Source organism: Colias philodice, chromosome 23, assembly GCF_061535455.1.
Source record: "Colias philodice isolate Cphi_HAF_F1 chromosome 23, ilColPhil1 Martin Lab GWU primary, whole genome shotgun sequence".
Classification (NCBI taxonomy): Eukaryota; Metazoa; Arthropoda; class Insecta; order Lepidoptera; family Pieridae; genus Colias; species Colias philodice.
In genome coordinates, this window is record NC_143108.1 from 5,443,498 (window position 1) to 5,459,501 (window position 16,004).

Genomic DNA, 16,004 nt, shown 5'->3' on the forward strand with positions numbered 1-16,004 from the left:
TATACCTATAGTATGTTCAATCAAAGGCTGAAAACGTTTATTGAGCGTTTGGCAATGAAGACAATTACCTACATTCTGGGGTCGTATTATGACCCCTTATTTATGACCTGTTCTTTCCAGACAGTTTACGTCGTGAATTGAACTGACTGGCAAGTTCATATTATACCATAATTATAAACCATGGTTGGTTATTGCGATCAATGAATTTGCCAGTCAGTTCAATTCACGGCGTAAACTGTCTGGAAAGAAGAGGTCGTAATAATATTATGGCCCCTGCAAGCAAGCAAGTTTCTTATATTGGTACTAGATGGCGTTGTGTGGTATGTCGGAGGTTTAAATACTTTAGTTCAATATTGTTAATAGGTATTATAAATTTTTATGAGGCTCAATTTTATAGAAAAAAAACAAGAATCGAATTAAATTTTATATACCTGCTATAATCCGGTCTAATTCTTGAACCCCATAATTATTGTCACACATTAGTATCTATTAGTAAATAGATTGCAGGATGATATTATATTACATACTTACTTTAGTATTTTCTAGTGTTTGATTTTACCCGAGTATTATACGCGATAAATCGCGTTTAAATATCCTTTAAAATCTTTAATTTCTAAATTATATTAGTTAGTTACTTTGTTTTTATTGAAGTTGGTAGAAAAATATTGCAACTTCCAGTAGGTACAATAACAATTAAGAACATAATATGTTTTATGAATGTATTATCAGTTCATATGTAACTAACTATATTATTCCCGTAAAGGTATCATTTGTATACGTAGTATATTATAAATTATTATTAGTCTGTGGTATCATTATCAGTACCTATATGTTTCGCTGGAACAACTGCGCTGCTGGATACAATGAATTAACTAATTACGTGCTAATAAAATTCTTATTATAGGTTCCTGTCATTAAAACTTTAAAGTAGTAGGTAGGTACTAGTCTAGACATAGGATAAGTAGCCTAGGTAGTTAGGGTATCTACCTTCCGTACCTAGGTGCTATAAAACAAAATCTTTGTTCCCAGACTCAATACCACTAAAAGAAGAACTGTAATCTTATTTACTTTAAACACATACAATCGTTTTTATTGTTTCGTGTTTCCATGACAATATTAAAACTCGCGCCACCCTTCTAAGTAGACGATTTTTTCTCTTGTCCTTAATGTAAAAAGAAAACTCCAAAGTTTCGGGACGCGGCGAGTTTTAAATTTTTTCCTCCCTTAATGCGCTTATTACGAGTGGGAAAAGTCATGTGTTCTCAAACATCTATATATTTTAAAATGGCCAAGAGACTGATTATACCTATTATTGAACTGAAGTTTTTCTAGGCGCGTTGAGAGATAAATTTCAAGGTCGCGTCATGGCAATACCGTCACGTCATGAAATAAGACGACGATTTTGGTACATTTGTATCTTGTCAAAGAAGTTTCACTTCTGACTCGTGCGCTCGGAAAACGCTTTTTTTAATGAATGTAATGGATGTTCTATATGTTAAATTGGTCCATGAATATAGATTAATTTCATTAGTGGGCTCTTATACCTTTGTAACTTAGGTTAGGTATTACAGCCAACTATTGTAGGTAGGTATATATAATATATATTGTTATCTTATCTTTAGACGGTAACTGATATAGCTGCATATTCAACTCATCTATAATTACGATGATACGATCATTCATGCTCATTCATGTGTGTGAATATTATCTACCTAGCTAATTAGTTAATCATATAGGTAGGTAGATATACTAACGCTCAAATGCGGAATTCATTCTTATTAGGCATATTTTTGCTCTTTTAAAGAATAAATATTTTTAAGCGAGATTTTCCACGTACCAATAATTAGTAGGTGCGTAACGTAAGTAGGTAGGTAGGTTCTAAACTTATATCGCAAGTCCTTCTCATTATTCTACCTTAAAAAACTTGCAAACACCGTTAATATAACATATACCTAGGCATTGACTTTAATTTATGTTTAAACATATTAAAATAAATAGGTATAAGTCCGTAAATATTTGAGAAGCGCCGTAAACGGGCGAAGCATTTGGCGGAGCGCGGTCGCGAGCGCGGTGGATGGCCACGATTTACATTTCCATTTCTTTATTTATGGCTATTCCTCACGCTTTTTAAATACATATATTTTTATATCCAAATACAAATTTCATTTAACGTTATGCAATTAAAGACTTAACGGACACATCATAGGTAGGTACCTTTTATTTATCCAGATGTTTCATGAGTAGAGCGTGATTACGGTAATTAAACCTTTCAGAAATACCTAAGTATGTAACATAAACTGCTTGTAAGTTGTATATCTTTCCGCTTTCGTATATGGTTCACACATTCAAAATCCTCTGAATTATTGACTGATTGCATAAATTTAATTTCTTTTACTTTCAAACCAAAAGCACAAAAAGCTGCAATAATTAGGTATTGCAGCTTTTTGTGCTTTTGGTTTGAAATGAAGTGTCTGACTGTAGAGCACTGACGCATTAGATTATAATTTACTAGCTTTCCGCCCGCGGCTTCGCCTGCTTTGTCTAAAACATAATAAATAATATACTTACTAAAACCTTCCTCTTGAATATCTCTATCTATTAAAAAACCGCATCAAAATCCGTTGCGTAGTTTTAAAGATTTAAGCATACATAGGGATATTTATTACAACATAGGGACATAGGGACATAGGGACAAAGAAAGCGACTTTGTTTTATATTATGTAGTGATATAAAGCCAATTATTATCTATTATTAAATATCTATGCATATTCTAGTCTAGCGGTAGGTATACATAGTGTAAATAGGAACTTACTTATAACTTTTCTAGTAGTTTGAATAGAATTTACAGAAATATACCTTTTTATATCTCATGGAATTTTGAATAACATAAGCTTAGAATAATTACACAATATGTAATTATTCTAAGAACATAAGACATTATAGCTATGCTTCTACGATGAGTTATGCCGAAGGGCCCGAAGATCACTTTCAAAGATGAGTTTAATATGAATTTTAATTTAGGTTATCCAAATTAATCTATATACATATAATAAAATCGTAGGAAAGTCAAAACTGTACATTGAATATTTTTTTAAAAGAATACTTGGGCCGTGATCTATAATCGATACAGAACCCAAAAATATAGTTTTTAGAATTTTTGTCTGTTTGTCTGTTTGTCTGTTTGTCTGTTTGTCTGTATGTATTTCCTGGCTAATCTCGAAAAGTACTGTATAGATTGACTTCAAATTTTGCATGAATATTACTAACAGGTCGGGTCAGGCTATAGGCTACATATTATCAAGCTATCACCTACGGGGAAGGAGCTGTGAACCTTTATTTTTCTTACGTATTCTCTATACTACGACAACGTACAAACTAAAGACTCATGTTTAAATGTTGTTTTTGAGTAAGCCATGCTATTATCTAGCTTTACACTATAAAAACTACGTCCTTTATGTAATTTTGGCAGAGAAACAGTTAAATGAATCTTAGCAGTATAAAGACAAATTTGAAACAGCGCCATCTATGAAGTGGTATAAAAATCAAACACACGTTAACTATTGAAAATTAATAATCAAATGACGCATAATATATAAATGTTGTTTGACAATATCTAGATTGACACTATATGAAGTCGGTTAAAAAATTATGCCATTTAAGTAACTTGGGAAGAAAAACATAGTTTAAAGAATGTAAGTTGTATAATGTTCATTTTGTAACAGCGCCATCTATGAGATTTCGTAAAAATCAAATCAATTTACATGTTAACACTGTTGAAAATTAATAATTCAAATATAATCATGTTATTTATTTAACTCTTTAACCCATAATATCTTCCCTTCCCATGGTATATTTCGTGTAAATAATAAATATACTACATTTTTTTAAAGTGAGGGTAGATGTTTATTATTTTAAGTAAAACTAGACACCATTATCTACAGTTAATCTAATATTGATTGTGTTCATTAGTTACAATTTTAAAAATCTTCGTGTTTTATAAATTTACTAGCTTACCGCCCGCGGCTTCGTCCGCTTTGTCTAAAACCTAATAAATTATATACTAAAACCACATGAGTAGAAAGACGAACCTTCCTCTTGAATCAGTCTATCTATTAAAAAAACTGCATCAAAATCCGTTGCGTAGTTTTAAAGATTTAAGCATACAAAGGGACATAGGGACAGAGAAAGCGACTTTTTTTATACTATGTAGTGATATTTATAAAGCAATTGAATGCCATAAAACCAAAAATATCAAATGCAATCTTCGTGTTTTGTGAATTTTCACCATCATGCGTTCCCACAAAAGGTAAGTTGTTACTTATAGGTATTTATTTTTTATAATGATAGCAATTCATGTTTTTTGTTGGTATTATATTACACTTTTAGAATGAAATAATAAAATGATGAATTCTTTTATATATGACTTTTACAAGATTTTGAGGTGCATTGGGAACAGTAGTTTTTGATAAAATTTTATTTGTAAGTAGCTTTTTTTATAGATTTACAGTTAACTTTTGATTTTTTTATTTACAGATTCAATGCTCATAAAATTATATCGCCTTTGGAAGACGATTTCTGCTGACAATTTTACAACACCACTTGAAAATTGATGATTTGATGATAAAGATAGTGGCAGCGAGGATTAAGTGGAAATTAGTAATCATCCGCTTCGTCAATTTTTGACTGAAGTTAATGTCCAACGTCCAATGGTTCAATCATTGGAAGTATCTCGGGAAATTTTGGAGGATATTTTTCAGGAAGGAGAGGAGGGGCAGCCAACCACATATCAAACTACTACGTTTTAGTACCGAAAAAAATGTTATTGCCAAATGAAACGTAAATTTTGCACTCACAACTGTACAAGTAATGTTTTTATTTTGACTTTGCGGTTATCTGATTATAATATTTATCGTTATGGCTATCGAGGTACCGACTGTACTGGGATCAGAGTACATGATATACAGTTCATCATCCAGGATTGCTAAGAGCATTTTCACACTGAAAAAGATGTTTTCTTTGAATCGTAGTTGCTTCATTTATTTATTTTTAATCATTTTACATAATATGTTTTATATTTTATAAATATATCATTTTCATTATTTATAAATAAAATGGATCCAATATAACTTTGTTGTGTATCATTTCTCTATTAATAACCCATAGGCATATTTTCCGAGCGCCCCATTTAAGTTGCGGTCCTGAAATTATAAAAAAATTAATGTATACTTTTGCTAAATATGTATAAGCTCAAGCTCATTTTTAGATAAAAATAACAAAAACAACTTATTTTTTTAAAATTTAGTAGATAAAATAAATTATGTAACGATTTTATAAGAAAACACAGTATACTTATTAGGCGACGGTGATCTCTTTCAGGCAAAATATATTCATCAGCTCAATAAAATTGAATAGTATGTTATTAGTTATTCTTTAGATTCACAATTATAATGAGCATTTCCGCATGCAAGTTGTATCGTAGTTTAGATATATCATAGTTTTGACACATTAAAGTTCCAACAAAACCCTCAAATTTTTGAGCAGAGTTGAGCAAGATAATTTGAACTTCATTTACATGTTGTTAGTAAAAATAAACTTTGACTAACAGCCAAAGTAGTCAAAATATATTTTAACTAATACTACTTAATACTAACTATTATAGTTACTTATGTTCAGTATTTATCTGTATTATTATTGCTTGGTAATTAACATATTTTCATGTCGTATACCTAATTCTAAACATAAGTTTGATGTGTAATTAGCTGGATTTATTTTTACACACTCACAGACTTAATATATTTTATGTTAAAATAGTGTTAATAGTGTAAATCATAATATTTTTTCACAATTAAAAATATTTCCTTTTTTCTGATGGTGTTGGCATTGAATTAAACCGCGCTGTCGTTTCGTTCACAAAAAGTGATGTTATGAGGACCATATTCGGTCCTCATATTATCATCAAAAATCTGTGCGAAAACAATAAACACGTGTGAGGCCCTCACGGCAGATCGGGGCGGTCTGACGCGAAGTGGGGACAGCGTTGTCACTGTATCGCTCTTGCCACGCTGTTCAACAGACTTATTCGATAGTTCAGTTTTGTGTTAAGACCGCTGTGACAACCAACCCGTGAGACAACCAAACCCGGTCTCCCCTACTATCCCGTGAGACCGAAACCTTCACTGAGAGGGTATGACGTCTCACAGCTGATCGCAAACGGCATATTGTACTATCCCGTGAGACCGAAACCCTCACTGAGAGGGAATTACGTCTCACTACTGATCACGACAGTCATATTTTATCTCGAGAATCTGAAACTTTACTCAATATGAAGACCGTTTGACAAATGATAGGGTCCATCGTAATATTATTCGAGCTCTTGAAGATGAACATGAGCATAAGCAATGACTAGAGTAGGGACGCGAATATTACAATTATTAGAGACAAGAACGATTAATAAGTTTGTTTAATGAAAGATTGAGAATTGAAACTATTCGGTCTCTGGAAACGGACGAATAGCGAGAGGCCCGTCTTACTGCAGACAGATTTCGTCATAGTCTTAATGACTTATAGGTAAACAATCTACGAATTCGGTGGTGTGGTCCGACAAATATAAAAGTGGGTTTGCTTATAACCTCACAATTTATTACAGATCATCTTCTGTATAGGCGATATTAACGTAGTATGTTCTTTTTGTAATGCTTTAAAGTGGAGTAAGGAGTCGGCTTTCGTTTGAAGATACACCGGAACCTTTGAAATCACTACTTTTAGAGGAACAATCTGCTGTGCAATCTAAACTGTTATTAGACAATATTCGCTCTTATAGTAGTGCGTTTCAAATGATCCTTTGGTGTTCAATAATTATCAGAAGGTCCTTTCATGCTTACTTTTAAGATACAAGGTCAAGTTTACCATTTGATAGGATCCCTTTTGCCTGAAGGCCAACCTAAGTTTGTTTAAATATATTTTTTATTCGACTACAACGAATAGTGGAATACAAGAAATCAATATTTCTCAAATTTAAAACTGAACTCATTTCACAATTTTAGAACAGGTTAATTCGTATGTATGCAGTTTTAAATCGACATTAGAAGCTTTTCCTCAAGATGGTGATATCGGCACTCAGGAACTCCCTGGACGTGTTATAACGCCCAGGCCACAGTATTACAATTTTTCCTACAGTAGAGCAACGAATGTATTTTCGCATAGCAACGGAGGGGAACTCGCGGGGGTCAAGTGACGCGGGCCACGTACCACAAACATGCTTAGTTTGTGGTACCGAGCGCGAAAGAAAGTCATCGTGTTTTTAGTAAAGTTACTATGTAAACTAACGTAATTTAATACTTAGGTACATATTCTATAATGGTGCGCTCAAACTGTTAATCTACATTTAATTTAGATTATTATTTGAAATACTAAGTAATGTAGAATTTAAATCACATTCATTCATGTTTTCTTCAGATTTTAAGATTTTCTTATCAGAGTGTTCAATTTTAATGTAGTTAAATTTTATAAGAGACAATAATTAAGAACATTCAAAAATAAAGTGTCACGTATTTTTTTTAAACGACGAATGACGAAAAACGACGTAATCGCGGACGAAGTCGCGGGCAACAGCTAGTAATAATTAACTAGTTACTAATAATTGGAATAAATGGAAAAAAAATAATTAAAAATTAAAATTTATATTCATTTAAGCCTAAAAACAACTAAATAGTTGAATGAAGAGCCGTCCAATTGACAAATCTTTGTTTGCGCTCCAATTAAATAAACTCAAGACCCTCGGGCAAAACAAATGCTCACGATATCAAACAAATGAATTGATTTGTTTGAAGAGCACAGATGTGAGTAGCCGCGGTTTTTATTAATTGTTGACATATTATGTGTCCGTCAATCCAGTAGATACAAATAAAACTACAAATGAAATGAAACAACTTTGTAAAGCTCATGAAGATTATCACGATTCTTCTAAATTCTTGTTTCTTCCTATAACCTTTTTTACCTAAGATAAATAAAAGCAGACTGTATAATATTATGTATATAGTAAACCTAATGGGCATATAGCCCGCAGAACCGATGGCCGTTGGGGCAAAAAGGTTCTTGAGTGGCGACCACGTACAGGACGTCGCAGTGTGGGACGGCCTACAACGCGATGGACAGACGACCTGATCAAAGTGGCGGGGAGCCGCTGGATTCAGGCCGCTGGTGATCGGTCGTTTTGGAAATCTTTGGGGGAGGCCTATGTCCTGCAGTGGACGTCCTGAAAGGCTGGAATGATGATGAACCTAAATGTATACATATATACGGGATGTTCATGTATGGTATCGAGGCGTTCGCGTTATAATAATATTGTGTGAAGATACGTTTAGTTATTTTGTAGTTGAACTAGTTGATACCTAATTAGGTAGAGCATGACGGTTGGTAGAGCTAGAGAACATTTTCTTGAAGTTTATTATGAAAATCATTTTATTACAATATGTTATATGTAGATAAGCAGTGTGTACCAAAGGCTAGCGATGATGGCCATATTTGAAAACCCGATAAATAGATACCAATTTATTAATTGAATAAGGAGAAAACGTTTAATCCAAAGAACTGTAGATATGATAGGTAATATGTAATAATGTATACCAGTGGCCGCCTCTACTTATAAACATCCATAACTTAATTTTAACTAATAAGTTATCAATTATGAAATAATAATTCAAAACAAATGCGAGCAGATTGCCGCGAAATTATTCACAAAGCACCCCCGGCGTGGACTTGATGATATTGTATTAGGTGATCACATACGAATGCGATTTTAATGGATATACCCAAACTGCCCCTCGAGATATTTATAAAACCTAACCTCTTTCGAAAAAGGAACCATTTCTCCCGCCATTTCATGTGACGTTTACGTCATTTCGCGCGCAAACGTATGGCGACCCCAATCTAAATTAAAATCTAAAACCTTGTAAACAAGGCAAGTGCTCACTTTTTCGGGGATTTTAACCCTCGGAATTAACGAGATATAAAGGGGGTCGGATCAGGACGGCGGTTTTGTCTCCTTTGGATACGTCCGCGATACTAATGTCAGGTTAACGGTAGTGTGCTTTTGTTGCGTCAACTCGTTAATTGCTTTTATAGTTACCGAATTTATAGACCCAAAAATTTATCTTTAAGTTGTGATTAATACCTATCTTATTTGCATACATTTCGGTAGTTTGCTTAACCGATTTAGCTGAAATTACACACACTTATATAAAAAGGTACCTTGTGGAAAGGTATGTGGGTAGTTATGGCTATTTTAATGGATGTACTATGCCAGTAAAAGGAGCGAGCTAAGGATACATAACATAAAACTGTTAACAAGGGTAGGCCTTGGCATTGAAAAAGTTATAAAAATGTTTACGAAAAGCTATAGAATCTGCGTAGATAATACTCAAGATAGGAGCTAAATAAAACTCTACCATAATAAATACAATATTTAATACAGAATAAATAAAATCGAAAAAGTATCACAATATACACAATAGAAAAAAAACCATTAATGTCTATGGACACAGCGTAACGATTCGTCTGACAGCGGTGGAGACGACTTTATGACCACAGACGATAGAGGTGCTCGCGGCAGTTGCGGTTCTTTTCTATGACGTAATGTTGATGGCGATTCTTGTCTATGGGGCTTCTCTGTTATTCTATGCTCTGTGCCCCGACCGCGCTGTAGTTCTGATAGGTTGCTGGCTAGTTCCATTGCTGCTTCGCCGTACAGGAGCTGACCTCGTTGAACCTGATAAAGACATAATTTCGTAAATTATTCAAAGAAGTTTAAAAGATAAGAGTTTCGATGTTTGTGTTCGTTTACCTGTAAAATATGGTTTCTATTGGATGTAGGTACATATTATAATCACGAATAATACGAAAGGTCGTTCTGTTTTTATTTCTGTAATGTTAGAATTATACAAAAAATAATTCCCGTATAATGCTGGTCATTGTCATTAATCACCTACTCTACGATCTATCATTCTATATTTATTCTGTGCTGAGTTCAGAATAGTCAGTGATTTCTTAGTATCACCAACTATATTGCCTACCTACTTGACTAGCTTATACCCAACCATTTGAAAGATCATCCACTTTGAATGAACGTTTTCTTAGGGAATTCAAAGTTTTCCTTAACGTACCTCGTTATTAAGCTCCGCGCGTCTCCTTGACACCCACTCAATCTGCTCCTGTATCTTCTTGCACTCCTTCTCATTGTTCATCAGATCCTGTCGCAGCATGTCCATGATCTGTCGATACTCCTGTTGCACGTCGAGGTCCAGCGCGTGCAGGTTCTCAATCTCGTTCTGGGTTTCACGTATTTTGTACTTAGATAGGCGGAGACGACCCTCCTGATTGATAGGTGATACTACGTTTTATTTCTGATGTGTTTTGTGCTAAAATACTACATATTGGCAATGATATTTTATAGCTCTATATCTTAAACTAGCTGCTCCACTCCTGTTGGTCGTAGCGTGATGATATTTAGCCTATAATCTTCCTCGATAAATGGGCTATCTAACACCGAAAGAATTTTTCAAATCGGACCACTAGTTTCCGAGATTAGCACGTTCAAACAAACAAACAAACAAACTCTTCAGCTTTATAATATTAGTATAGAATATAGATGTATTAAGAACGTCATTGGAAACGAAAATGTTTGTGCACTTGTAAGGATATTAAATAGACATTACATCAAGAATATCCAAATTAAAAATCTGATTCATAGAACATGCACCACTGTAGCCTATATAAACTCTAATACGCATTATATATACCTTGTCAGCTAGTTTCCTGGCGAGCACATCCAGATGTTCATCAAGGCTGTCCTTCTGCTCCACCTCGATACCTTGCACCACGTTGTTGTGGGGACACAGACGATGCACCAGTTGTAAGGAATTTTGTTGGAGATTCAGCTCATCCTAAAAAGCAGAAAATAAGTATTTATGATACTTGGCTCGTGAGAAACGAATAAGTACCTAGTACCTACCTAATATAGTTGGACAGTCATAAGTCATACATAATGTTATGTACACTGATTTGATTGGTAATTTAGAAAAATAATGTTCAGTAAATGTCTTTAATTTGTACGTCGAGTAATTAATAATTATTATATCTAAGTTATTTATTGCTTTAAAAAATAGCGGCTAAGTTTATGTTTGCACCTGCTTCTCAAGAGCTTTTTCGTAAAAGCGCATTTCGCCGTATGTTAAACTTACAAAAATATACTTATGGTTGAAACTTAACTGAGTAGTAGGTACCTATTAACTATTAAGTGCTGTTATTCTAACTTACATTAATATCCTATACCTATTACTTGAATATCTACTCCACTTTAATGGGGCAATGAACAATGTAAAGAACATTTTACATTAGGAAACTTGAGATTCTCGCGACCTTTCGCATCTGAAATGGAAATCAATAACCAAACGTCTGTGACTTGTGTAGGTACCTATGCTTTGTTGAAATGTTTTTTGAAGACACATATTTTTTTTAATCTTACTGTATTATTGTTATATGTCAATCCAACGTATAAATTAAGTCTACATATATACATAAGTAATTTTTTTGGACTACAATTTACAGGAGATATACAATATTATTACAATACGTTGTTAGTACATAGTATTTTTTTTCAATATTTTATTTTTGAAAGCCTATTGTTTTAAAAGTATTTATATACCTACAGCGTGTGTCTTACTTGTCAAATAAGACACACGCTATAGGAAAATACTTAAACTTGTATACGTAGTATATTATTATTAGTCTGTGCTTAAACGAAGATCTCATTAATTTGCTACTTCATCATTTCCACCGTATAAGGAAGAAAGGCTTAGAAGCGCAAGAAAGGCATAGAAGTAGGTACCTATTCCGTATGAGGAAGAAACATTAGCATAACAATACTAAAATTATCTCACCTTGCTACTTCTCCATTTCCAGCGTACCACCAAAAGTAGCAGAATGATTGTCGCCCCAAAGAGAGCCCCTAAAATGACTTCGTTCATTATTTATTACCATTTTAAACTATTGCTTGATAATACAAACATATTGCTGTTTTTGTAAATGTGACACTGACTTTAAGCATGTGTACAAAATATTTCTTTGGTGATTGAATGAGTACGGGTGTGAAAAAAGGTTCTATACGCAATTAACAATTTCAGGAATACCTACCTACTAAAAATACAACATCTGACATTTTAAGACCGTTACTTTGAAATTTTCGTTAGTTTGGAATCCATTCTAACGAAATAAAGTACCTAATAGAGATTTAAGTCTATCCTGATATCTAAACCTAGAGTCTTAATTTTTTCAACGTTTTGGACACAAGCCAAATAAAATGCCTATTGCCTACGGATTGGGGATGTTTTTCTTTCTTATTTTCCATAATTTTAAAGGATTAAATTGTGATTGATAAATTCTTCCATCATAAAAGTAAAATAGTTTGGAAAATCCAAAAGTGCACGCCTCATAATTTTTTTTTAATAATTATTTATTAATTATTATTTTTGTTTATTTAATAACAATTAAACCACATCGAATCAGACCCTGAAAAATGAAAGGGTTCTATTCCTGAGCATACTCAAGCGTAAGAGAAAAAAAAGACTCGATTAGTAAAGTATTTCGGTCGCTATCGTGTTAACAAGAAAAAGGATCCGCACATACAGACACACGGACGTCCAAGACAGAACTTTTTTAAACTGTTTTTTAACTAGTTTAAATAACAAAAATGACATCAAAAATATCATGAATGTTAAAAATAGTGTTTTTTCTTAATATGTGTGTGTATGTATTATCTTACAAGTGCAATGTATGATACATAAAGACATTTTAAGTTTGAAAAATCAGATGTTTTGCGCGAAGTGACAGTAGTACCCACCTCAACGCTTCGCTTATGAGGCGTGCAATAAGTGCACCTGTGGTGCACCTGTAGGAGAAAATACCTATGCCACAGACTAATAATAATAATATACTACCCTATGCGTCACAAATTTTCGCAAAAGATAACCTATTAAGTATAGATAAGTCTTACCTACCTACCTTAACTATTTTTACGTGTCTCATATCTAGATTATCTTTATAATAAAAGACATTAAGGATAATAAGGCAACCCACACACAAATAAATTCTCTCCCAACACCCAACATAACCTCAAACCAAATTTAAAACTGTCATCACAAAGCGATCCGTCGTCCATTATCTGAAATCTAAAATCCCAAAGCTGTTATGATAGCTGAATTTCGTGCGAGATCTTGTAATAATTGATGAGTGCATTAGAGACACGCGGCGGGAATGTTTTATTCAACTGCGCAAGATGGCGCCTGCGACGTGCGATGCGGTTTGTCAAGTATTATCGTAATGGCGGAGTTTACTCGCTCACAACTGTTTAATAATTTATTGTGATAAGACGCGACGTTTGTGTTATGTGTAGCGAATTAACATTTGATCAAAATCTCTTAGTTGAAGATACCTACTGTCTCGCGTAAATTATCATGCAAATTTAGGTACATAGTAGGTAAGTACATTTACCTTTGTAAAACGTAGGTTTTCATGATTACTTACAGACTACAGCCCTACAATCTACACAACTTTCTTATTGTCTACATCTCATTATAATATATGATTGTTACCTTCATTTAAAAGCTTTTTACAGCGTTATTTAGAATTAAATCTATTTCGTCCTTTTTTGTTTCTCAAAATGTCAGGTCAAAACTAATAGATTATTTTAATTAAGTAGGTATATGTTCCTGTCTCTACGTCTCTTAAAATAATTAGTGAACCATTTAATTAAAGCTTAGTGCCAAAGTTATAAAAGATTTCACTTCATCAAAAAATATCTAATTATAACAGTCTCCGCTTGTAAGTAAATTGCTTTACATTGTCACAGTTTTATCTTTACAATTCTTTATTCTCGCAGAGATCCGAGTCGAATTAATCTGGCCTCCGCACACATACGAACTGATTTAATACCCTCTTAACTCTATCCAGCACTTAGTAATTTCATCTAATCCGATATACAAGTTTTAATACCCGGCCCCACTCAGCCCGCGGCTACGAAAAAAGGGACCTTAAGTCTCGAAAAACTGCACATTTTCACACGCTTACACCCTTATATCGAATAAAACTTTAATATTGTTCTCTCGTTCACTTATATGATAAAAGAGGAGGATACAACCATTATTATCATAGTCAATGATTTGAGAGTCCCTTGTTCTAACATTTTTTCGTATACGTAACGGCGTTTAATGGATTTTTGAGGAGGGACTCATTTTTAAATCCCTTTACCTCTGCCTTTTATAATTGACGGTCTGGATAGCAGTATTTAAAAATGAGAGCCAGGCGTTTTCGTGCTTTTTGTTTGCGTTTTGCAGATATGAAAGCAATCGCTTATTGTTATGAATGAATTCTAAGTTATAAAATGTAGGAAAGTAGAAGTAGTCATCGTTGTCATTGTACTGAAAAACAAACAAAAAATTCTTATTCATTCCGTTTAAAAATAGAAACATGATATCCGTAGATAAATTTATCGTTTCCTTTTATAAACGGCTGGCTTGTATAACAGTATTGTATATCGCAACTCAGAACCGCAACAATATACAAAAGAAACAAGTCCAAACTTCGGTTCTCGTTCGACACAAAGGGGAGCGAGCTCGTTACCATTCATAATTCACTACGGAAACTCTTCGTACGTTTTCCCATTAGAAATTTTATAAGGTTTTTATTGCGTCACTCCCGCCAAAAGTTTGCGCGCCGCGTTTGACACATCGTGCTGCGTTCGGAATTATTTTGTTTAATTTTTTTATTTTATCGTTAGATATACCTATCGTTTTTTTATATAATTAGATATAGCTTTTATTAGATAAAGCGATTTGTCACTTCACGTTTTCAAGTATTATGCTTTCAATGTTCATATCAATGCCAGCATTTATATTTTAAAGTAAGAAAATAAATACTTTTTTTAATAAGTTTTTTACCATATTATTATCATCACCAAAATTTATACTTATTTAACTTTATTTACCACCACTCACCAGACTACAGAAACTCATGCGAATAATTTTAATATTTATGTCTATAATAACGATAAACGTTGGCAACCCTGTCGCCGGACGATCTCTATTAATTAAAGCGCTGTGTAAACCGAGCTTTATCTGGCCGCCGCGGTACCCAATTAGAGCGCCAACCCGCGCCAAAAATTATGCGGCTTAACGATTCCCGCGTAATTTTGACAAACAACCGACGTTCGGATACTCCGTTTAAATACAGATTACTAAATTTCGATGTTGATAAAGTCGTGAAATCGAATACTTTTAATGCGACTTTTTGAAGAAATATTACTGTGGTTCATTGAATTAATTTATGTATTAATTTTGTAAATCAAGTGTATGAAAAAATGTTTTAAAGATGAAGCTAATCTAAGTTGGTAGTAATTTGTAGTTCATCCATATGATACTGTACGAGATTAATTAGGTACTTATTTAAGTCACTATTGTTAATTTTCAAAGCTAGTAGGCAAGGGAAAAAAAAAGTTGTCAATTAACATTTCGAGAACAGCCTATTTTGCCAAATGTCTGAATAGGTAAAAGTCTATTAGCAAAATATACATTCGTTAAATTAGTATGTTATGTTAGCAGCTGATAAAATCTAAATAGCCATGATTAAAATCATAATATCATTAAGATAGCTATCTAATAAATAAATCCAATACAGTTTCTCAAAATTGGTTGCAGGTTGTTAAAGCGTCAAGTCCCTGTGGAGACATAACACGTCATAGCAATATTCCTATTCATCAGACGAAGCTTCGCTAAACACCGGCAGCCACCAGAGATAACCACGCAGTAAACCGACAACAATACCCGGCCTCGCACTCAATAAAAGATGATATCACATGAAATATGAACTGACGACACCCCACTTTCAAGCCTAAATAACTAACTGAAATTATGTTCTACAACAACGAATATAAACATCAAAATCCCTAGCAAATA

General features: G+C 33.4%; 1 protein-coding gene and 1 long non-coding RNA gene across 2 annotated transcripts in view; one reads left to right on the plus strand and one right to left on the minus strand.

Annotated features, from left to right (window-relative positions):
* Positions 1 to 16,004, plus strand: part of LOC149478053 (uncharacterized) — a 113,486-nt gene that overhangs the window by 36,935 nt on the left and 60,547 nt on the right. The gene's annotated exons all lie outside the window — the stretch shown is intronic.
* Positions 9,449 to 12,023, minus strand: LOC149478055 (uncharacterized). The gene is made up of 4 exons (XM_089709640.1): positions 11,937 to 12,023; positions 10,797 to 10,940; positions 10,161 to 10,370; positions 9,449 to 9,766 (listed from the first exon to the last, which is right to left on the minus strand). Exons 1-4 carry the CDS (start codon positions 12,021 to 12,023, stop codon positions 9,524 to 9,526), a joined length of 684 nt encoding a protein of 227 aa, XP_089565766.1. The 3' UTR covers positions 9,449 to 9,523.